The sequence below is a fragment of the Xiphophorus hellerii genome, chromosome 12 (genome assembly GCF_003331165.1).
Source record: "Xiphophorus hellerii strain 12219 chromosome 12, Xiphophorus_hellerii-4.1, whole genome shotgun sequence".
NCBI lineage: Eukaryota > Metazoa > Chordata > Actinopteri > Cyprinodontiformes > Poeciliidae > Xiphophorus > Xiphophorus hellerii.
The window spans coordinates 27,098,977-27,123,172 of record NC_045683.1 but is presented as its reverse complement, the minus strand read 5'-3'; the positions used below and the strand labels follow the sequence as shown (position 1 = coordinate 27,123,172).

General features: G+C 41.7%; 1 protein-coding gene and 1 long non-coding RNA gene across 9 annotated transcripts in view; one reads left to right on the top strand and one right to left on the bottom strand.

The window, feature by feature from the left end:
• fbrsl1 (fibrosin-like 1) overlaps positions 1–24,196 on the bottom strand; it is a 360,629-nt gene that overhangs the window by 185,186 nt on the left and 151,247 nt on the right. For all 8 annotated transcript variants that reach the window (XM_032577744.1, XM_032577749.1, XM_032577745.1 and 5 more), the window contains exons 3-4: positions 20,094–20,195; positions 14,314–14,349 (exon numbers count right to left, since the gene is read on the bottom strand). In XM_032577744.1, coding sequence (XP_032433635.1) covers positions 14,314–14,349; positions 20,094–20,195 — 138 coding nt within the window. The remainder of the gene's footprint in view (positions 1–14,313; positions 14,350–20,093; positions 20,196–24,196) is intronic.
• LOC116729314 (uncharacterized) lies at positions 1,325–12,278 on the top strand. Its single transcript, XR_004341132.1, has 2 exons — positions 1,325–1,549; positions 11,484–12,278. It is a non-coding gene; the product is annotated as an uncharacterized LOC116729314 (long non-coding RNA).

The following is a 24,196-nucleotide window of genomic DNA, read 5'->3' as shown; positions in this document are numbered from 1 at the left end:
GTATGTCTTGTGCTCGTTGCAAGCTTTGCCATTATTCTGTCTCTTAATAAACTGTCTTGTGTGACACCAGCAGCTCCATGCTAACCATATCTTATTGTCCTATGATCCTACATCTGAAGGGGGGCCAGGAATGGTGTGTTATGGGTCGTTGTATAGACTGGACACAGAAAAAAGTAGGGTACCAAACCGCACTGACTAATGCCATACAGCTCAGTGAAAAACAGTAGCTAATTATGTTACTGTTATGTTGTGACATAGAAATATAAAGCTGTTTGTAATCAGTATATTTATGGTAAAGTAATACTTCATAGTCTGAGTTACAGGGGGGCATATTATAGAAAAAAAGCTATGCCCTGAGAATGGAACCTTGTGGAACACCAGATGTAGTCTTAGACGTAAAACTGGTAAATGACACAAAGTTGTCCTTGACTGTCAAGTAAGATCTGAACCAGTTTAGCACAGTAACAAACATTCCTGAGCAATTTTACAGTCTATGGAAAATTGTCGGTATGTTATGATCAACTATGTCAAATGCAGTACTGAGATCCAGTAAAGCTTCATAAACGCTTTTGATGCATGGCTTTTGAAACGTATCGTATAACGTATTGCACTTAACCATAATCTTCCAGCGCTCTGGTGTGGTCAAAACCTGCCTGCAAAGCACCACCAAGATTATCTGCCATCAAAGCAGAGTAAATTCTCTGGTTAATTCATTTTCAATGATCTTTGCCTTTGCAGCGGACTAACATCAAGAACAATACCGAGGCCTCGACAAGGCATTGAACAAGCGATGATCTCCAGTAAAGGACGAATTACGCCTTCGAGAGCGAGGATTCCTGATCTAATTAAGAGATGGCAAAAGGTGTCATTGGGGTCTGACAGATTTCGCACGGCCCTCTTTTCTGCTTGCGCCGTCTTGCCACCGAAGTGAGAAACATTAGCACGAACAAAGAGAAATGAAGAGAGACACAGAGACAGCGAATCACTGCTTCCAATCAGGCATCTGCCTCCCCTACGCCACAGCTCGATTTAACCTTGAAGAGTAATGAGATCTGACTTGCTTAAATGTTAGCATTCTTAAATCACCAGGAAGTGCCTCCGAGGAGCTGATAATCACTATGCCAAATTGCTGTGCTCACTAATTTCATTTCTCCCCAGCATTTGCTTGCAGTTAGTGTCGATTATTCAAGAACAGGCATTTAATGCTGCCAGATCCCAGGGGTGTGACATTAAAATGTAATAACTTGCAACATAAATGAAAACAAAAAAACATTACTTTCTTCCCCCTGCATCTTTCTCTCTCTCTCTTAAGCGCTCCCCCCACCCCACCCTACACCTCTTTCCTTTTTCCTCCACCACCTCCCTCCCTCTTCAATCTCTCTCCACTCCCTCTCCATAGTGGGTGTTCGAATCTAATTCTCAGCCCATCTGGCAGGCGTAATGAAGGCGGGTCGGGCTTGAGATGTCCTGCTGCCTTGGCTCGACGGAGCAGGAGGTTAGCTGACAGATTGGGCCAGGATGAGTGGAGGGGAGTCGCGGAACCTGCTGAGTGAGTAAGCCAGCCCAGTTAATCTCTCATGTGCCCCAGCGTGAACGGGGGCCAAGGCCGAGCACATGCTGGGGTGGCGGAGCACGGGCTCTGAGCGCGGCTGGTCAGGGGTAAAAGACTTGAGGGCGGCTGTCATGTTAATGCACTCTTTCTGAACTGTAGCTATTGTGTTTAGCAAGGTGACGATTGGCAAATATAACTTTTAGGCTGAAGATTTGTCCTTTACTAGGAAAAGGCAGTGCCTCGCAAAAGTATTCACACCCCTTAGACATTGTGAAACCACAACATTCAAAGTATTTTAGGGCTGCAATTAACAATTATTATAGTAAACGATTGTGATTATTATTATTCAATTAATCGGATAAAAAAAAAATCCCACATTCTACATATTTCTCGTTGACAACTAAAGACTTTTATTCCATAATTTAATTATGGAATAAAATAATAAATATAAATAATAAGCATTTTACTGCCTAAAATGCAATACCATTGCATTCCTCTAGTTAAATCTGAACCAGATAAAGCTAAAACTTTAACAGTTGAGGATCTTTACAAACAAAGGTGTTTAGGGGAATAACAAAAAAATGACAGCATAACCAATAATATCAAACATTATGTGTTTAAAAATTAGCTTAATATCTCCAAGGAGCACTCCATATGGAAACTGTCTGTTGGACACTGGAAACCTATGGGGCAATTATGCTTCAGCTCCTTTATCTAAACATGAACCGCGCTCCAATCTACACAATCTGTCTGCTGTGTGTGAAAACTCGTAGGAGGGAAGTGGTAAAAGTGGCCGAAGCTCTGCTGATGGATATCCAGTTGCTAACACCTGCATGTTTTTTTTTCTCTTTAGGACAAGTGTTTGCACAGAAAAACAACAACAACAAAAATTAAAAAATGCTCTTCATCGCTAATCAGTCAGCAGCAAAAGGTTACCTAGCTTAATAATGAGGTCTACTTGGTGTCGAGAACAGGCAGAGCTCGAGAGAGGAAAAAGAGAACAAAAATCAGAATGTCTGCCACGGCTAACAGAACCAGGAGGCATGCTTAAGCTGTGTTCTGGACTCTAGAGAAACCACAACACTGTCATTAACAGTTACTCTGCTCATAAACACACCAGCATCGGCTGGAGGTATAATTGCCCCTGCTTCTCCTGTAATCTTATACTTTGCCTGCTGTTGCTGTCAGACACCTTCTCCACAGAGAGAGACGGAGAGACGGCGTGAGCGAGAAAGAGTTGCGGGGGGGAGTGAGGGGGAAGGAGGAGGACCGGGAGGAGGGGAAGCTGGAGCAGGGTAGGTGTTGCTCGTGTATCGTCAGATACGAGGAAAGCAAACTAACGAGGGTTGTGCGGGGAGAGAAGAAGGAGAAAACACATGCCAGGAAAATCAAATGAATGTGTGTTGCTCCTAAAAATCCCAAGAGCGAGGCTGAGGGGCTCCAATGGCGGGCAGAGGGGGGCGGGGAAGGAAAAAAAAAACATGTTCTTTTTCGTTGAGTGATTAGAAGGAGAGTGGCAGAACATGACCTACTTAGTAGAACTTCTTTTACTGTAAAGGTTTCACAAATGTTGCTCGCACAGGCAGAGTTGGGGAGGTAGGGGGTACCTAAGCCACCCAAACTTGATTTATAGCAGCGCTAAAGGAGCAGCAGCAGTAGCTGTAATAACTGCTATGAGGTGCAAATGCAAAAACCCCTCAAAACATGCACATTACCATACCTTTAAAATGAGCCTACAGATTGCTCTTAGGGGTGTGAATACAACTGGAGAATGAAAACGGGAAAAAATAAACCTGGTTTTCCTTTATATTTGAGCAAAAACAACAAATCTCTTCTATATTTTTTTTTTGTCCTGCTACAACCCCATGCTAGAAATGTGCAGAGACAAAGAAAAAGCAACATGTTAACTCTGCTGTAGAAATGGGCCTGCCTTCGGCTATTCCTAATTTCAGGCTATATTTGTGCAGTGTTGCGGAGCTCTTGTGGGCTCGCAGCAAGCCCGCGGGCCTTTTGTCTCATCTGTAGAGGTGGGTTTTTGCCTGTTGCTAGCAGCGATCTGTTGGCGTGTGCCTTTTGTTCTACCTCTCCATGCAAGATTTGGTCACAGGTCGCAGATTACAGGCAACACAGTCATCATAGACACACTGCTGCTCGTTTCATCTGCAGCTACAGTTTGCGCCTGGGAGAATGGTGGGTCTCTATATTAAAAAAGGAGAGCGGTGTGTATGATTGTAATAAAAAACAAAAAGATTTAAGAGTTTTGGTAGGGGAGGGTTTTTAATTACGATTGTCACTGGTTTACTCTGAGTTTCTTAGGAGATATCAAAAAGATTGCAGTACCTCTTTAAATCAGGAAAATTTTGTAGCTGGGGGTATTTTTACCTGTAGATTTGTTTGGGAACCAAAATTGCAACATTTGTTACATTTTCAGCCGGTGCGGTTTGCTTTCACAATGCTCTCTATCAAATGAATCAAACCCTTTGAAAAACCTGTTCACCTCCTCGCCTGTGGTGGCGCTGCACATAGAACTACTGAAGGAAAGGACACAAACCTCTGAAGAAGACACGGAGTGCAACTTCCTTCTTCACAAAATGTAAACAAAGATGGAGTGATACTGGATTTTAGCACCCACTAGTGCTAGATTTGCTCATCTGTTTTAGTTGTGTTTACCCAGAATGCCCTATGTTATAGTCCGCTTCCTGCTTTTGGAGCAATCTCCAGTTCGCTTGTCATTCACATATGCACAGGAGTTCACTTCTACTGAACCAAGACCTAGGTTTTAAGGTGGACCAGAGTTCGCTTTTTTGGTCAGAATTAGAGTTCGATTGCGCGCTCACACCTCCCCAAACAAACCAGACTTTCCAGTCAAACTAACTGAAGTTTGATTAACTCTCCCGCGGTCTTAAGAGATGGGGTCATTTACTCTGTTCACCGTCCAGCAGGGTCACACTGAAGCAGAAGCAGAGTGGACAGGATGGAGGCCCAGCTCGTTACGAACAGAAGCACAACAGTCAGGGCTTCCCTTCTCTTCCCAGCTCAGTGGGCCGGTTTACATATGTTTGAATGAGAAGTGTGAAACAGTCTGCCTCTGAAATCAGTGTGAACTGTTTGTTCGTGGACAGCAATTAAAGTCCAAAAAACTTTATTGACGTGAAACATGTCGTGTGGAACGGCAGAGACAAAAACAAAACAAAACAGCAGCAAGGTCTGCTCCTTCCCTACAAGGATGGTTTATGGTAATATCACACCTCTACGGAAATGTCATCCCACAGTCCACAGGAGGCTTTCAATCCCGTCTGTCTGCAAATGGTGGGCTGCCACTGCATTCATTCCTGCTTCTCAGATAGATGTTTGTAATTGGAGCTCTAATTTATGATCGGGCCTCAGTGCAGGATAATGATATGGAGCATTGTAATTTGCTGATGCAAATTGTACGTTATAATGGGAAGCCATAAAAGCCTCGGCATCATCTCAGAGACTTGCCAAACACCCTGAGCGTTCATTACAGCCCTCATTAAAACATCCATGTCAGCACTGGGAGCTCTTACAAATGGAAGGAGCATGTAATTGCCGCTTGATTGTGGTATATGTAACATATGATAAAGTGGAATTACCACTTTATTTGTCTACGGTGTCCGTGAAACTTAATGGTGAGAGGGGCCTGCGGTAAACAAATCCTTGGAGCACTCTTTGATTGTTACATTATAGGCCTATTTGTTTAAAGTGGGGCAAATGTGAGTTAGGGGAGAGCGCATCCAGGACAAACTAAGAATCATGATAATCAAGGCTGGGCTTGTGGGGATAAAAGTAATGCTTTTACCCATGAGAGCCCGCATTTCATTTCGACTAACTTTAACATGGGTGATAGCAGGGAGCTTCATGTGGGAATACATTAACCGGATTTAATATGAGGAAAGGTCATTATTGCTCTTCTTTCTTACCAGGAACACAAGCTATCATCATGAATTAGATTTCAGTGCAGTAGAATTAGTATAATCCATGGAAGTCACCTTCAAGAAACCATTTGTATGAACAGACGCTTTGGCCAACAGGATGTACGTAGAGATCCACAGGAGCGTAAGAGAGGAGAGTTACATCCGGCACAACCATAGCTTCACAAGACAAAATAAGGTTTTGGGAAAATGTATAATCTTTTTTTGTTGTTGTTTTTGTTCAGGTTAAAGGGCAACACACCATTTGATAGATTTAAATGAACATCTAAGGATCAGAGCAGATTTGTTGATTTTGGCAAAATTTAGTTATCATTTGGTACCAGCAGGCGGCGTGGTCTACCATGACAGACTTACTTACGCCAAAAGGGATTTACTATATTCTAAAATGTTCACTATGTAAATCTTTTACAAAGCTATCACTTTAATTAGCATTTAATTTTTCTATCTTTACTTGAACTAGATTTCTCACCATAACAATGCAAAAAATTATATATATAAATATAAAAATATATATATATACACACACACACACATTTATGGGAGTGGTATCTCTAATAACTTGTGATTTTGTTCCACCCATAAGGTCTTTCAAAAACTCTTGAATGTAGTAATTTCCAGGCGCTGATTTTGAATTCCTTCATAACAACATAAAAGCTTAAGCATACGGATCCCCTAGCAGCTGAACGTCTCAGCCTTTAAGTAGTATTTAAAGCAAAACCAACTGGTAAAAAGCAATTAGGAGTTCATTAAGAACGAGCAAAGTATGTTAGAGTCGTTATTCTGAGGACGGGTCATCACCGCTTTACGAGTCGCCTTTTTATTCAAATGACTTCTCCTGGAGTCCCATTTATGCTTGGTGCTGTTTTAATGCATCCCCATTAGAACAAAACCTGAGCTGCACAGCTTAGGATGAAGTTTCCTCTCACAGCTCTGAATGATAGCAGGCCTTTATCATCTGAGCTGTGTGCTCAGCCACTGGGAAAGGATTTTCATCCGCGCCATTCACCCAGGGCCCCAGAAGCCTGCAGCCTTTATCTGCAGACCCGTTGATTGATGTGTTATGGGACCTGCTGTGGTTAACAGCAATTTTTATCTGTTGCTACCGGCAACAGCTCAGGTCCCTGGTGCGCGAAAAGCAGCGAGATTCAGGAACTGAAGTCCGACCGCACAGAGGGATAAACAAATAGGGTTTCTTTTTTCTTCTTCTTTTATAGCGGACAGCCCTCTTAGAGAGGCCCCTGACAAGCAGTGCCTCACCCAAAGGCCAGGACAAAGTCGGGGCCCCAGCCGAGTCCTGCTGGGCTCCTGGTTTCCATCTCTAATTTTCACCCTGTGAAAAGTCAGTGGTATAGAGACACCTGCATGTCTCTGGAAATTAAGCAGAGTGAGAAAAAACTGGAAGAGGCATGCGGGGAAAAAAGAGCAGCGGAGCAGCGGAGCAGCGATGCACCGATAAGAGTTTTGTGGCCAACTGTCATTCTCCATTTGATTTTATTTTTTTTTGCCTTTCTGCTGCGAGCGACTCTTAAATATTTATGTTGGGAGCAGAGGCAACATCATGTCTGAGAGAACGGTTATAGAAAAACAGAGTTTTACAAATATATGAAAAAATTATCACAGAGTTGACATTTTAATCTGCTTTTAGCAGGATTAGCATAGCTAGCAAAACTGAAACAGAACAGTGGTCTATGTACTAATTCCTTAGAAAATGACAATCCTTGTCTTGGCTCTGAGGTTTCCAAATCCAATATGCTTCCTAACAAGCACAAGTTGAAAGCTCAAAAGGATAAAATAAAGAAACGTTGCTGTACCACATTGAGCCTTCTCGTTATTTGTTGGAAGTACTGCTCTCTCTCAGTCTCTTGCAAGTAAATTCCTTCTTATTTCTATGTGCTTATAGAATTTGTCCTGCAGTAACAACTTCCACACCTGACAAGAAGAGCTTCCATACGCTGTGTTCACTGTGTTCACAGAGTTCTTAACAAGTTCATCAAGATGAAAATTGTCGGATTCTGTTCACCAGCCTTATTCAGTAACTGCGTCGCCATTACAGATGTGAGCAAAACAATGTCAGCATCCCGCTAATATAGAAAAGGCGCAGCTTTAATGCGGTCCATTAAATAAGAACGGCAATAAAAATCACACATGAATAGGTTTGTTCACGCGATAAGTCATTAAAAAATATCCAACTACTTCCTGCCATCTTCTTCTTCATGGTTTGCACCACTGGTAACATCCAGTTGTTGGTTATGTGACTCGTGAAATGCTCAAAAAAGTACTTCCATCTCAGTTCAAGCTAATCTTAATAAAAAAAACTGCCTCATCCTAGCGCACTGCAATTTTTCCGATACTGTTGAGTTTCCATTAAGCGAATTTCTTTTCGAAATGTCAAATTGTACAATCATATGGTCAATAAAAACACAGCTTCTGTCTCTCTATTTCTAACACAAAGAAAAATGAGAAAGTTAAACACCAGTGACTGCTCAAAAAGAAACTAGCAACACAGCAAATTATCGCTACAAAAATTATATTGTGCAAAAAATATAATTTGTATTCAATCGCCTTATATTCACTGGATGCAACAATTAATCCAATGAATTACTGTTGCTTTGTGCAATGCAGCGTGAAAGTTTTATTAGATAATTATAATTGACATAATCCAGTATTTGATTGAGATCTTTAGAAAAAACCTCATCTGGCAGGGAGCTAAGTGTCTTTTTCTCCTCAACAAAGAGGGGTCGTAGAATCCAAATCTATTTAAACAAAACTGTTAAAGGATGCACACATGACTCTGAGAATAGCTCTGTTTAGAGAGTAGACTCATTTAGAGTTAAACGTGATTATGACAAGCTGAAGGGGTGTCTGAGAGCCTGAGCTTCCGTGCTCAACCAAAAGCACTCCAGCTAAGGTTTTTACTCCCTGACACCGTGGAGATAAACCTTCCCAAAACAGACTAGTCAGAATATACTGTCACAGACAAAGCTCTGTGCTTTTATCGTGCGTGAAAACAAGAGCTGCTTCTTGGCCTTGGGTGGTTTCAAAAGATTGGGGGTTGGAGACTTGAGCTTAATCACTTCATCTGAAGGGAAGGAGTGGTGTGTTGTCTTTTAAGCTCAGCTGAAATGCCACCCCACCAAACCCATCTGCCCCCCGCCCTTCTCCCCTCTTCAACACGCGAGGTACAATCTGCCCAGCCCACAGGAAGAAACGGGATGGCCAGATCATTGTAAAGAGATTTTGTGACATTTTCTGCATCTCCTGCAGCACCTATCTCCCGGGTGCAGAGGGAGATGTTGGGGTTCTTAATCCTGAAGCCCCAGAGAGTATGATAAATTGCCTGGAACCCTTGCACATCTCTTCTTGAACAACAAGCAGGTGCTAAGCAAAGGAAATAATCCCCACATACTGTAGTTCCCCACTGCTAAGGTTATAATGAAGCCACCCAAAGCGCTGAGAGAATTGGTTTGGGAAACAATTCCCTATCCAGTTCTCCACAGTGATTGAGACAGTAAGGATAAGTCGAAGCGTAGCTTATCTGTTGTCACTCGGTGCTCCAAAGATTAGTTCTAATTCTCGTCCCTCTTCAGTCACTTAGCTAAATGTCACCGAAAGTCTAGTGATGCCACAGAAGCACAAATGCCACGTTATAACAACCTGATATACTGTAGTTCATACATTACTATTGAGAAAAGTTGCTCTTACTGTGACAGAAAAGAACCAAAGCTGACATTGCATCTTAAATTATGAGATATTTATTAGATCCGCCAATTGCCCACCTGTGGTTTTTGTTTGACTTGCCGATATTCGTTCTATTCAATTCCAACTTCCCTTGTAAAACCATAAGGCAAGAAATAAAAATTAGAGTGGTCATTAATTATTCATGGTACGAGCAGAGAATACAAATTTTGCTATGTGTGAGTGAGAGAGAGAGCAGTTGCTAGAAAACAGGGTTATATTATTATTTAGTAAAATAGACTAAATTAAAAAAATTTAGATTTTAAACTTGTCTTTAGCATCTTATGCTGCAGATTAGCACAAAGTGGTTAGCGTTACCAAAACAAACTCAACCTGACATGGTAGCCTCAGACTGACTGAAACATCGAAGCCCGGCAAGGCAGAGTAACAGGGAAGCATGAACAAACTGAAATTAGATTGTAGCTGCCAAGCAGAGAGACTGTACGGTGGCCTGTAAGAGACATTCAAAGCCTTGTTACTGCAATGCACCAGGTTATTTTTTCTCCATTCCCTTCAGCTAGCAAATACTTTTTTTAAGTGGTAAGGATTAAACTAAAACTGATTTTATCAATTACCATGGTGTATTTTAGTATTAGTATTTAGTTCATACAGAGGAACCACTGAATATAAAATTGATCTGTTCCAAAAGGCAATTTCTTAATCTTGTAAATGTATACATGGAAACATATTTTCCCATTGCCAGTTATGGAAATTATATTGCCAGTTATGGAAATTAAGATAATTTCTACCTACTAACGACACTTCTGTCAAAACATCTTCAACATGTCAGAGCATCTAACTCTATATTATGGTATTGCTTCAAATATTTTATTATCCTCTAACTTATTTGAAAATAAATAACCAAGGCAACAGACATAATGGAAATGGTTAAGAGGTACTTTTTTTTTTTCGGGTGGGGGGCGTCGTTTTGAATGGTCCATTATGACATTATGGTGTGTTCTGAATCCTAGAACATTCTGGGCCCAAACCCAACAAAAACAAATGCCAGAGATTGTTTGAATGCTGGGTGCACTGTGTGCCCGAACTGTAATTACTGCCTGACAAATATAATCTAGCAGAAGCGTGGTGAGAGAGGACTAAAATAATAAGAAAAAAATAAGTAATACTGCTGCTATATAACTACCCCTACTAGTATAGGGATTATAAAACAATTAATGTAGAAATTAAAAAGATCACTGATAAATTTGCACGGTGTAATGATTATTGAATTTCAAACTTATTATACCGCAAGAGTGCACTTTACGTGAAATTAATATTTAGAATCTTTTAAAATAAAACAGCATTTTTGAGTTGGGGAGTGGGGGAAACTGTTTGAGGCAAACAGAAAGTTTCTTCAACTGTAAAGCTGCAGTATATAAGTTTAACAAAAATATGTTTTTACCCTAACTGCTAAAACAATCACCATGTTATAACAGTATAATATGAGACAGATAATCTATGACCTCCTCCAGTGCTACTATTGCCGTCTGAAGAAATGTACAGCTCCTGGTCAAAAACAACCAATCAGAGCCAGGAGGAAGGTTAATCAACCTTGTGTATGTGCTGCTACATGTGCTAATGGCAGAGAGACAACTCACCGCTCCAGGAAAACCGCTTACTCACCATCATCATTGACTATGCTAACTAGCCTTAGCATTTGCAACAGGCTATGTTGTGGTGAACACAGCAGAGAACAAGAGGGAAGGTGAGAGCAGCTTTCACATGAGAGTGACTGATAGCGCTAAGACCCTCTTCCTGGCTCTGATTGGCTGTTTCTGACTGAGTGGCGTATTTTTGTTATTACTGGGAGAACTGGGAAAAGGCAGAAGTGCTTAATTCGTTTTTCACTGATCATCTGTCTTATGCTGTCAAAACATGATGATTTTTTTCTCTTATAGTTATATTTTAATAAAGAGAAATTGTGTAAAAAAAATAAAGAAAATCATGAAATTTTTTGTCAGATTGTCAAACTTGAACTGAAATGTTCCGTCATATTAGACATATTTAATCTTCTCTTACTGGTTCGGGTCAGTTAAACAGTCTCCACACACGCGACTGATTAGTTTTTATCTGCGGGGAGGTACATCATTAGATCTTAATCAATTTAAATAGTCACTTATAAGATTACTTATCAATGCTACTGCGGGTCTGTCTTAGACGGACAGAATTCTTGATTCTTTTCTAACGTTCTGTTCTCTCTCCTACCCATGTTTTTCTTCTTCACTCTCCTCCTCCTCCTACAGCCTTTCAGCCTTTGCCCTGCAGTTCCCTGTAGCTCCTCTGACCCAGCACCCTGAGCCCTCCTTCAAAACCATCGTACTGTAAAGCCCGGAGCACTTGCAGATAAGCAGCCCCCAGAAATCAAGCGGACCCTGCAGCCGAGCAGATTGAGTGTCAGAGCTCAGTACCCAGGAGGTGCCTGGAGGCTACAAACACTGCAGATAGCACCATCAGATAGCCGGCGAGGGGGAGCCAGACAACATGAAACTTCCTGGCCTCGTTACTAGACTTTGCTTTGCTTGCACAATCTCCCCCCCACCCACTCCCTCCTCCCACACCACTACCTCCGAGCCATGCTGCACCTCTCTCGCTCCGAATCCCTCCCCTTCGCCTTTCAGATAAAGAGAAGGCCCCGTTCCCTTCCAACTTAAACTGACAGCTCGAGCCAAAGGGCTCTGCCAGCTTTTTTTTTTGGAGGTCTTGTTTGTTTTCATCCTTCTGTGAGTGTGCTGATGCCGGGGAGCAGGAATGTGACATGTTCTATTAAAACAACATAAAAAAAGAAAGAAAGAAACAAAAAAAAACTCCCTCCCCCCCGATTCCACAGAGATCAATGTTTTTTGAAGTTTGCTTTGTTCGGCGCTTTAACAGTAGCCCTTTGAGGCAGATTAAGGATGACAAACCATTTATAGCTGCTTTGTTTGTTTGGGTGATTGCTTCCGAGCGACAATAACCCGCACCATATGCCGCTCATTTGCAAATAAGGAGCATGTCTTAAATAAAGTACCTCTTATGAGTTCCCTTTTTAGCAAAGGGCATAAAGGACAAGCGCTGTCTTCATTATTCCGAGACTTGACACATCGTGGCAACAAACAGTGGAGCGGAGGAATGCGCTTTACTTCGTCAATGCAAAGGGGGGGGGAAACAAATGCTTAAATGGGATAAAAATAGGAAGGTGGAAAGATTTGACAAACAATAAAAACAAAGTAACTCCTTTTTTTAAGGTTAACTATAGAAATAAACTCTAAAACATTTGCCCATTTAAAAATTTGTTGTTATATTAAATTGTTCACATCGTCAAATCAACAAAGATAGCCTGAGTAAATACAAGATGTTTTCAAGTGACAATTTCCTCTTGTGAATGAAAAATAAATCCAAATTCTATGCTATACCAACCAACCTGGTCCTGTCAAAATATGATTAGACAGAGGAGCAAATCCAAGTTCCCGACTGGGCCTGATCGCTACCATACAAGTAGAATAAAAAAAGTACTTTAACAGCATCTGTTCAGCAACATAAAGTTAAAAACCAAGTCATTCTTCTATTGAAAGAGATTCAGAATAAAATAGAATAGAATACCTTTATTAGTCCCCCAGGGAGGAAACTGACATTTCCGTACAGCCCGTCCAAAAACAAACAAACAAACAAACATAAGATATGGGTAGATAGGTGCCTGAAGAATCAAAAATGGGAGGCACTGGCCTTTCATTAGGTGATAAATCTAATGAAACAAAATATCTGCAAAGGGAACTAAACGTAGAACAGTGATGAACCTTGAGAGTGGCTGGTCTACCAGAATTACTCCAAGAGTGCATTTCCAACTTATCTAGCAGGCGAGAAAATGAAAGCAATGCATGCCTCACTCGTCTGAGTCAAAGTCACTGTTGATGATTCAACAATAAGTAAGAGACAGGGCAAATGGCATTCATGGGAGAGTTCCAGGGCCAAAGCCAATGCTGGGGCTGCGTTGCTGGTTCAGAACCTGGACAAGTTCTGCTGTCACCCAGAAAATCTTAAAGGAGAAGACAGAGCAATCGGTTTGTGACCTTCAGTTAAAGCTCACTTCAGGTAGCTGCAAGTGAGCTACCTGACGAAAAGGTAGCCCCGCCCTTTTTGCCAAAGGGCGGGGCTACCTTTTGTTTTTGTCAAGGTAGTGCAGGACACCTTCCCACAATTTAATCATTCAGTCAGCCAGAATTAATGCTTCTAATATCATGATTTCTCCATTACTCTATTTAACATAATTAAAATGTTTTTTGTTTTTGTCCCTCAAAAACAAAAAACAAAAAACAAAAGGTTTTAAAGACCTAGTCAAGAACTAGCAAGTCTACCTCTAAATGGCCAAAAAACCACCCCAAAACACATTTTGCAAGTCAGGACATAAATCTGATAGAGATGTTGTATTATGAACTGTGTTACTCTTGCTAATGCCCAGGATGAGATCTTATGTTAGAGGACCAGGTCGGGTTGGATAGTTGTTGTTTAATTCTTAAAAGAAAATTAGCTTTTGAATGGAAAACTATTACACTTTTATTTACTCAGGTTATGTTTGATATTAAAACAGTTCCGGTGATCTGAAACATTTGACTGTGACCAGGAAGACAAACCAGAACAAAAAGGCAATCCGTGTTTTATAAGAAAACCCATCACATGCACTCGTTTTTCATGAATCATTAGAAAGTTCTAATCCAATTTTCTTTGAAGAATAAAGACTAGATGTAGCTGCCATCCCACACCTTGCCTTATTTAAGGAAAACAGGATTTATATCGTAATGAACATTAAGATGCCCCACTGACTGTTACAGCAGGAAAATGTGAAACTCGGTGCCAAATTGCACTGCTGGCGAATGGCACCGATCAATGCCAATAAAGCGGGGCCCTTTTCGTCAAGGTAGTGCAGGACACCTTCCCACAATTTAATCATTCAGTCAGCCAGAATTAATGTTCCTAATATCATGATTTCTCCATTACTCTATTTAACATAATTAAAATGTCGAGCGCCGGGGCCATAAAGCGAGTCGTTGGAGATTGTAATTCAGCCGTAAAGCTATGAAGCATGAAAATGTCACTTACCGAGTAGCCGCGGCCCGACAGAGAGTGAGTGGAGCTCTGTGGGGAGAGAGAGGAGAACAAGGATGACCTTTGAGGAGCGATTCACTCGCTCACACAGACATGATGAAGCAACGTCGCTTTAATATCAATATTCACGTTAACCTTTTGCCCACCCTGTCATGTACCCGACACCTGCGCACATCACTCCTTTTTCCTCCTGCCTGGACGGAGGAGGAGATCCAGGGGAAACCTGCCACTCTGTCTCTCAGGGATTGTGGGGATGATGTCACACCTCACTGAGCAGGATTTACTTTCAAATTGGAAAACCAGCTAAATTTGCTCATTTTTGGGGCTCAGCGACCAAACTAAATCGTATCTAGCAAAATAAGCATTTTATAAATTCAAACATTGTGGCTTTTCCAGCACCAGAGGTTAAGCAGTAGTGACTTAACGAGACACTGACCATTAGTCCAGAAACGAATGCCAGTTGAAGCTCAATAATCCAGTCGGTCAGTGAATGCCCCATACCAAGAGCTAATGGGTTATGGTGACAACAACACTCTTCGATGTGGATGGTTTTACTAAGGTAAGAGTCAGGTGTTCAAAAATGAAGCCAGAAGAAGCACTGAGATAAAATAAACTATAAAAAGGAAAACATTTTTTATTTTCTATTGCTTAAGTAACAAGTTTCATCAAAGGACAACAAAATAGCCCTGTTTTCAACCTCTGTTGATCAACAGAGGTTGAATAATTTTGGAAAATTGAATGCCTTTGGAAATTTCAGAGTCAATGGCAAAGCTAACGGCTCAAACTGTGCTAATTACAAATAAAATATGCAAAGGTTATGATTGACTACCAGATCCATTTTGTCTTTGGTTTATATTGCAGCAAGGTGTTGTTTCTGCAAATAACCTGCTTTGGAGGAGCAGATTACTAGCATCTCCAAAGCTCAAATAATCCCTGAACTACAACCCCAAACCTGAGAGGAGTTAAAAGAAAATATAGGTTTCCTGGATTTACATCAGGACAAAAGAGCAGAGAGAGGAGGAAGTTCAAGCCATCTCTTCCATCGATCACAATGAGCAGAGATCACATCTCCAACTTCAGCGGCTCTCTGCCTGACTTTCTAACCATAAAACCAGACGGAGACTTAAAGAGGCGTCGCAAAAGCAAATGAGGCGGACTAGCAGCACTGCCAGCAACTTATGGTGTCATCCGGGACATTTTGCTGTAAATTGTCATCTCTGCTGTTCGGATATTGAGCCGTTAGCTTGTCATGAGGATCATGAGTCATACAGCGACGGCATCTTCAGTCAGAGGCTTCTTCAAATTCATTGCAAGACTGACTGCTACTGCATCACCTTCCACCACAACTCTTTGAAGATGCTTGTATGGCATGAGTTACAACAGTGTTTAATTTCACTTTTTGGGATTAATACAGTATTCTTTTGAATTGAATTTGAACTGAATTAATGCACGCGTTTGCAAAGGAAAGCTAATCTTCTAAACTTGTAACATTTTTTGAGAACAGCTTTTTTATAATGCTCATTAATGCAAGACTTAAGGAACTGTAATACTTATGTAAATAGAACTTTAATGCAATTTACCTGATGTCATTATTTTAACTAATCAGTTTTATTATCATTATTATTAATATTATTATTATTTCAATCTCTGCTGCCTTTACCCAAGCCAAGTCATATTAGATTCCTAAAGCGCTTATTGTATCAAGCATGACGATCTCTTTATGAATTTATGGAAGGGTTTTGGAACGCCATCAAACTAACTCTGTAATTTTTTTTTTTTATGTACTTCCCCCAAAATGCTAAGCAAAGCAGGAAGAGGACAAGGGGGGAAAAAGCCAGCTTTTGTTCTGTTCTCTGGCTCTCTGTGTGTCACAGCGCAGCACGAATACCAATCTCCAAATCCCTTCCTCCACTTCCACTTTTCACTGCTTTTATTCCTCCGTCTAGATTGGCAATTTCTCCCCCCTGGTCTCTGGAGGGAACTTTTCTGCTAGAGCAATTTCATCCATAGGTCCACCTTCAATCCAAAATGACCTCCCCCACCACACACACACACACGCACACCCGCTGCCCCTGCCTCCCTTGTTCTGCACTCTCCCAGTGCCCCTCAACTATTCACCTACACCTGCTCTAGGCATCAGCCCCTCATCAACGCCTGTGTGCCCCTCTGATTCGCAGGACAGCTCCTGTGGCGACGATTACCAAGGAGTCCTGCCGCGAACCGGAAAGCAGGCCCTGTGGGAATCAAAAGGCTATTCCCTCTCTCCTCAACCTCTCTGCACCCCTTGCTGCCACAGTGAGAAAGGAGAGAGCAGGCAACACTGCACAGAAGGCAAAAAAAATAAATAAATCTGTAAATACAAAAAAGACCAAATAGGAAGGCAGAGTGTGCTCATATTTCTAGGGATGCGTGCTGTTTTGTCAGCTCAAGTCTATATGCGTGTGTTTGTGCGAGAGCATATGCGCATAGGTGGAGGGAAGCCGGAGCCGTTTGGAATTAGCCCTACTATGTAGAGTTCATTCAACTTGGAGCATTCTGAGTAAAAAGAGAGGCTTATTTAAATGATAATGAGGGACAATCCATTGGATTTAGTGCTGGTGAAGGAGGGGAAAAAAATAAAATAGAGGAGGGAAAAAGGGGGGGGGGATCCATTAAAACGCCAGCGGTTCATAAGCCATAGGGTCGGCATACAGCTAAACACTCTCTCTTTAAAAGCCATTATACATGGCTCTCAATGGATTTCTGCAGCGCTTAGGACTTCAAAAGGATTTAGAACCCGCCCAGGAGAGAGGGGGAGGAGGGGGGATGGTGGCAGACGAAGAGTGTGTGTATGCGTGGTGGTTACGACGGCTAATGGCGAGAGGGATGGGGCGGATGCTGGCAACATTTAAGGGTTAACTAAACAGCCTTGGAGAACAAAAGTGTTGCTAAATCCAGCCCCTAATCCTCTCCCTATTTTCATGCCCCCCCCCTCCTCCACTCTCTTGACAATAAAGAAAGAAAGAAAAACATGGCAATGGGAGGGGAGTGTCCAGTCCGTCTTCTTTCAAACCAGAGGGTGATTTCTGCCACTGCCGGGGGAAAGCCAATCAGAACAAATCAATGTGTGGATGTGCCATGAGTTTGTCCGGCCGAACGGAAACAAAACTGAAGTTGTTGTCTTTGGACCTGAAGAGGAACGATCTAGAGTCAGAACGCAGCTTCATTGTTACAGCTAGCAACGGGAGATCAGGTCTGAAATCTGGGTGTAGCGATGGAATCAGACCTGAACCTTCAGAAACACATAAAGACAGTTACAAAGTCGGCCTTCTATCTCCTGAAGAACGTTTCCAGGTTTAAAGGACATAGAGAAATTCATCCATCCATTTATCTTCAGTTGCTCAGAGAATAGACTTAAATACTTTTGTTAGTTTATAAATCACTGAACAGCTTAGCAAAATAATACTTTAAAGATCTGCTGCTGTTGTATCAACTTTCTATTCCACTAATGTCCAAACATGGAGAAGCAGCATTCAGATTATGTGGTCCTTTAATTTGAAACAAACTTCCAGAAAACTGCAAAACAGTTGAAACGCTGAGTTCCTTTAAATCAAGACTAAAATACCAACCTGCTTAGAGTTTCCTTTGATTAGCAGTAAATCAAACACTGATCAACATAAGTGATGTGTATTTGCTTGATGATTGGTGACAAAATGTGATGTTTATTGCTCGTTTCTTGCATTATGTTGTTATGATGTAAAGCACTTTGAATTGCCTTGTTGCTGTAAATGTGCTATACGAATAAACGACTTCTAGAACCACGACTGCACGTCTGCCCTCAGCAGTAGAACGATGAGGTTGTGTGTGTGTGGGTAGGAGTACGTGAAGGAACCACCCTGTTCTCTGCGCGACACACATGCGGAGGAAGCCACCTCACATTTCCCTAATCCTTCTGCGGCTCAGTGGTGAAGCCCCGCTGCACTGCAGGCACAATTACCTAGTCAAAATAAGCAGATAAAGACCCCCACCATGGCAATGAACAAACATCCCCCTGCAATTTTTTTTAAACTTTACTTCCCACCCCCTCTTCTACCAAATTGACGCATGACTGTTTTTTGTTTTTTTTTACAGGCGAATGGGCGGACGTGCCATTTGTCTCTCTTTCCTTTGGCGGCAAGACAAGAGAAATCCGTTTTACCCGTCGCCGACGAGGCATCATTAGTCGAGAGCTCTTAATGCCGGGGAGCCACTTTGATGTGGTGGAGCACGTTTTATGAAAATTAGCAGCGCTTTCAACGCACTCGTCGAGATTTCACGGATCTGTAAAAAGATACTCAAAAAAATAGCTATATTTATATGTATATATATTTATAAGCGATGGGGACAATGTGGCAGTGAGGAATGTTGCCAGGCCTTAACTAGAGTACAGACAGGAAGAAGGCAGAGAAGCAGGACAGAGGGAGGAGAAATGTTAATGACAGGCAAAGAGGGAGAGAGAGAGGGATGGATGAATGGATGGATGGATGGATGGATGGATATGCCATGGCTACAACGCTCAGCGTCTGGCCGTCGTTTATTTGGCAACAGATTAGAGAGACATGCCACATCTAACACCGTCGGCGATTACAGCATGCAATTTTCAACAGTGAATCCCCCAAACTCCTCCCCTCTGCTTCCCCCCTCCCGTCCAACCCACAACCATCACCACAACAACCGCCGCTCCCGTCACCCCCACCTCCTTTCCATTCGCTCCCCCTCCCTCTCGGTGCTTGTCGTATATCCCTGTCAGAGCTGTCAACAAGCGCCGGTCTTTTATCTGACAAGCCCGCCTCTTCCTCCTGACTTTTTCATTAAGAGACACCCTTTTATACAAATTTGAGAGAAATAGCATAAGGGGAGGGAGTGGAGGGAAGAGGGTGTGTGTGTGGGGGGGGGTATTGTGCCGAAGGAGCTGAGTAGCACAGTAAAGAAAAGAAAAAGAATGAAAATTGGAAAAAAAAATTAGCCTGGTTGATTTAAAAAACAATCTTTTTAAGGCACTTCTTTGTATCCCAGCTAAAATGCTGACTAGCTTAAAACAATGAACCTAATGAGTTTGTATTTTCTTCGTTGTTGTTTCCATCATTTCTCTCCTCTCCGGGGAAAAAAAAAAAATCTCCATGTTTTTCCCGCCCTTCTCTGCAGGCTTTCTTCGGCTAAATGAACAATCAGGTTTCGTTAGGTTTGGGAGGCTCCTGCTTGACAGGCATTAGTTAAGAATCATATTTCTACATTCTTTAAAATGAGACGCTTGGGATTTTGCATAAATTCTCATTACTTTCCCTGTTTCTAAATTGTATTATTTTATTCCTTACACCGCGGCGATGCCTGGCTTCCGCTCTGATTTGCCACCTACTCCTCCGACTAAATGGGCTTGCATATGGATGTCGGTGAGGCGATAATTGGAGCGTTTCTTTAACTCGTTCCATTCTGGGGTTGGCGGGGGTCAGCTCACACCAGGGTGATTTATGTTAAGTCATCTCTACGTTTAACCATGAGGCCAACTTGCTGTTGCTGTGTAACCACCTTAATCATTTCCTGTATGTTGGTTTCCTTATTAATGCACAGGAGCTTTACGAGGCGACAGCACCACACCACCTGTCCTCTGATTTCAGCCTCAGTGCACATTCAGTGCTGCCATCCTCTGTCCAAATTCTCATTTTACAGGTTTCTGGGTTTAGTCTGAGGGAATGAAAACTGCAGCTCTCAGTGGGAGGTCTGGGGGAAAAGGGAAGGTTCTTGTTCAGGGGACTCACCTCGCTGAGTTGCTCCTTGGAGTTGCTCCTGTGCGGCCGACTAAATTCTTGGAAAGTCTCGTCCTCTCTGAGTTTGACCGGACGCGGCGCCAAAGGTTTGATCTGCCGAAGACACGCAAGGAAAGAAGTCTGAAAAAACTATATTGATAATCACACATAAACAAACATGCACACAAGTGGAATATACCATTTACATGACCTTCCAAAAAAAACCAAACATCCACCTTTGTTAAATCATTTCAAATGTCATTTTAATGCCACAAACTTTAGTGAATGGTTGGGCGATATGGATTTTTACCGCAATATTTTGTGGTACTATTGCGACAATGATAAAAGTGACAAGAAGAACAACTTAATACCTATTTTTAGGTAATTCTATTGCTGTGACTGCATGATGCAGGAATCATACTGTCACAAACACAATTACAGCACTTGAGAAACATTCCCATTTGCTTTAAACTTTTCTTCCACTTTCTCTCTGACCTGTCTGTTGTGTTCCTTGGTGTTCGCAATGCTGTTTCTGCTTTCATGTTCACTAATAAACCTACTTCTAAGTGTGTTTTTTAACTTATTGGCTGTGAAATGAAAAGTTCATTTTTTTCTATGTAAAAGGAGTACAAAAAATAAAAATAAAGAAGAAAGAAAAATTTCACTTCTGCGTTACCAGCTCAACCCCTGACTGAAACACAGCAACCATTACAGATCCACAGACCAAAGGAACCAAGACTTCCACCTGCTGATATTTCATCACTAATTCACTATTATTAACTATCAACAATTAAATAGTTGAATAGCACTGTGATGGACTAGTGGCCTGTCCAGGGTGTAACCTGCCTTTCGCCATATGAGTGCAACCCTGCAAGGATAAATGGTTGTAGACGATGGATGGGTGGAAATAATTGCACACCAGTGTAAGGGTTACTCAACCAGTCATTAGCACATTGAAGTAACAAAAACAATAGGGTTTGTTTTTCTCTGAATTTGGAGCTTTTACGACATACAGTACATCTTGGTGTAAATTACTCCAAGACGTAATTTATACCGGAGAGTTTGATGTCCAAAATTTAGGTAGATCAAACTCAGGCTGGCATTCCTAAAGCTCTCTCTTTTATTTTATTCTCACCCACTATTTATAGCAACAACAACTGAGCATATCTGTGCAGCATAAGTACAATAGACACATGAGTTGTTTTTTAAAAAAAAAAAAGGAAATCTGAAAAATATCTACCAGCCACCACCAGACAGAAAGGTTTGTTCATCCTATTTTGAAAATAGCTCACCATAAGTAAACGGTACACTCCAGTTTCTCCAAAGATACTCAGTTGGATTAGGTTTACACTTTGGAACATTCTAGCATGTAAATATCATGTAAATATGATTTGATCTATACCTTTTAATTGTAGCTCTGGTTTCATGTTTAGGGTTTGTTATCCTTCATCCGTCTCAATTCTTTCACAGCTTTAAAAGAAGGCTGAACAAGTCATTACACATTTTGATCTGTAATGACGGCACTTTGCAAAATGTAATGTTCCAATTGCTGATTTTTGTGCTTTTATGATGCAACGCACTTTGAACTGCCTTGATGCTGTAACGTGTTTTACATCTAAATCTGATTAATTGATTTATATGTATATATAATTATGTGCATCTGTTTTTGTTAAACATAACCGTACAAGTGAGCGCATGTTCTCTGACCCGCATCAGTGTTACCCTTATAATAAACGCTTTGCTATCTTGCAGCCTGTCAAGCCACACAGTTGGCGTGTCTCCAAATTCCCAGCCAGATGGGAGGTTGGCGAACTCGGCGAGGGGGACCCGGCGCTGATGTGGAGTAGCCAATGAAAATGCCTCTCTCTGCTTCTCCATCTTGGCTTACAACAGTGATGACTGTGGGGTGTAATCCATTTGACTAGCAGTGAGCGTGTAGTAGCTCCCCCGGTGGCAAGTGTGGTGTCTGGCCCCGGTCTCCTGATCTCCACTGTAATTTAAGCAGATCACTGCTACAATTAACCTTTCCTGGTAAATATCAATTATGGCCCCCGGCTGGGCTAGAATTAAAAGGGTCATCAGCTCATCTGACAGGTCCTGTACGCTACCACCTGGCTGGGAAAGAGGGGGAAGACAGGGCAGCCGAGAGAGAAAGTGTTTGCCTACCCTTGTGCCCACCAGCTTACATGCCAAGCAGACAATTCACTTTTAATTACCCTGCTGCTGCCAATGCCTGCACGCTGATTGGCCAAGGGGCATCAGCAGTCCGCTGAGGTCAATAGTGATAGTGTAGGGGCTAAATAGGGGGAGATGAAGGAAGGGGGGGCTCCTACCGAGCAATCAGGATGTAGTGATGGAAGGAAGATAAACCTGGCAGGTGGGCTTAATCAGGTTTGACTTCCACATCTAACTGCGTCTCCCTCAGCCTCTCTCAGTTTCTCTAGACTTGCTGTCAGCCTAATCACTTCTTGAATCTCAAAATAGAAGGTGGCCCTTTTGATTTCCTCCTCTCAAAGGGAGCACAAAGAGAGCAATCCTCCTTGGCAGGCAGGCAGGCAGGCAAGCAGGCACATCAGCAGAGACAGAGCTTCGAGGTACAGTCGGTGTCACGTCGGTGTCAAGTGTTGCTGTTGATTACTTTGTTTACCCACCATCGGTATTGCTGACAAATTCCTGAAGGCACCCAAAGTGTTTTCATCTTCTCCAGGGCCCTGGGGGTACATTACCACGTCCGCAATCAATTTGGCAATTGATCAGAGCAAAGCTTCTAATTAGGCATCTAGGTTAATGATGCGGTGTGCAAGGACCATTCCCCAAGCTGCAGTTCAATGGAACAGAATGGCAATTGATCTGGGAAGGAATTCGCAAACTCTGACAAAAGACTGGCAATCCTGACTGCCTGTGATTATGTAGGGACTAACTTCCTGTCTGGGGAGGTGCTTAATTGGCCTGGGTTCTTCTTTCTTCCTTTTAGTGTGGGTCTAACAATACAGTTACTCATCAGAGGAGACGTCTATGATGTAAAATAGGCCTTTAATTTGGAGCTGATCGCAATGAAGCAGATTCTAACATCAGCATTGTTAGCGGCTAAGGCTTAGCCAAGCATGGAACTCCCCGAGGGCTTACAAATGGTTTGGATTTTGTCTGCATTTTTTTTTCTAGTGCCAAGCCAAAATATTCTTACACAAATTATTTAAAAGAAGTGGGGGCTTATTAAGTGCTTTTATAAACTGAATATTGCCAGACAGACAGCAAGTCTTTATTATATGATTCAGTCAACAAAGCAACTCATTTCCCACTTCAAATTTTAGTGGAAAACTTTAGATTCACTGATAGCTCACAGTTCATCAAGTGACTAATTCACTCAATGGGATAGGACAATATAGATCTTGCTACACACTACTATTTAATAAAATGAAAGGCTGTTTGTGTTTGAGAGAGGTGTGATCATTCCCTATTTAAAAAATGTAAATAGTAGAACATCAAAATACAAATTTAATTCATTCAAATGAGATTTTTATGTCTTGAAAACCATAAGTTACATTTATTTCTATTCATTCGTCCTAGCAGCAGCAATAATATTGAATGGCAAAATGCAACCAAAAGAATTCAATAATAATAATAATAATAATAACAATAATGAATTTGTTTCTGTTTGAAACAAACCCAGTCACCACAATTGAGGCAATCATTCAGTTTTTTGACTTGTCCTGCAGAATTTTGCACTTGGCCCATTAGCCAACACAATTGCCAAAGATTTTGGCAGCACTGGCTCCCCGTACAACCCACATTTAAAAGTGCTGGCGAAACTCGTATCAATGTCTAAAGGTTTGCAAGTAAAAACAGGAAAATTAATATGAGTTTTTTTTCTGGCCTATGGTTGAAATGCACCACAACTTTGTTTTTGTGCTAAATTACTCGCCAGCAGACAACAGATTTGTTTCGTCAGCGCTGAGGAAAAGAAGTTTAAACTTCTCCCAAATTGAAAAATCACAACGAACTGTGCAGTATGACTGCTTGAATACCAGCCAAGGTCATCTTCTACATTTATGTACAGAGTAAAATACATGTTTGGGGCATTAAGAGGTTTCACTGTAACTCTGGAACCAGTGGAA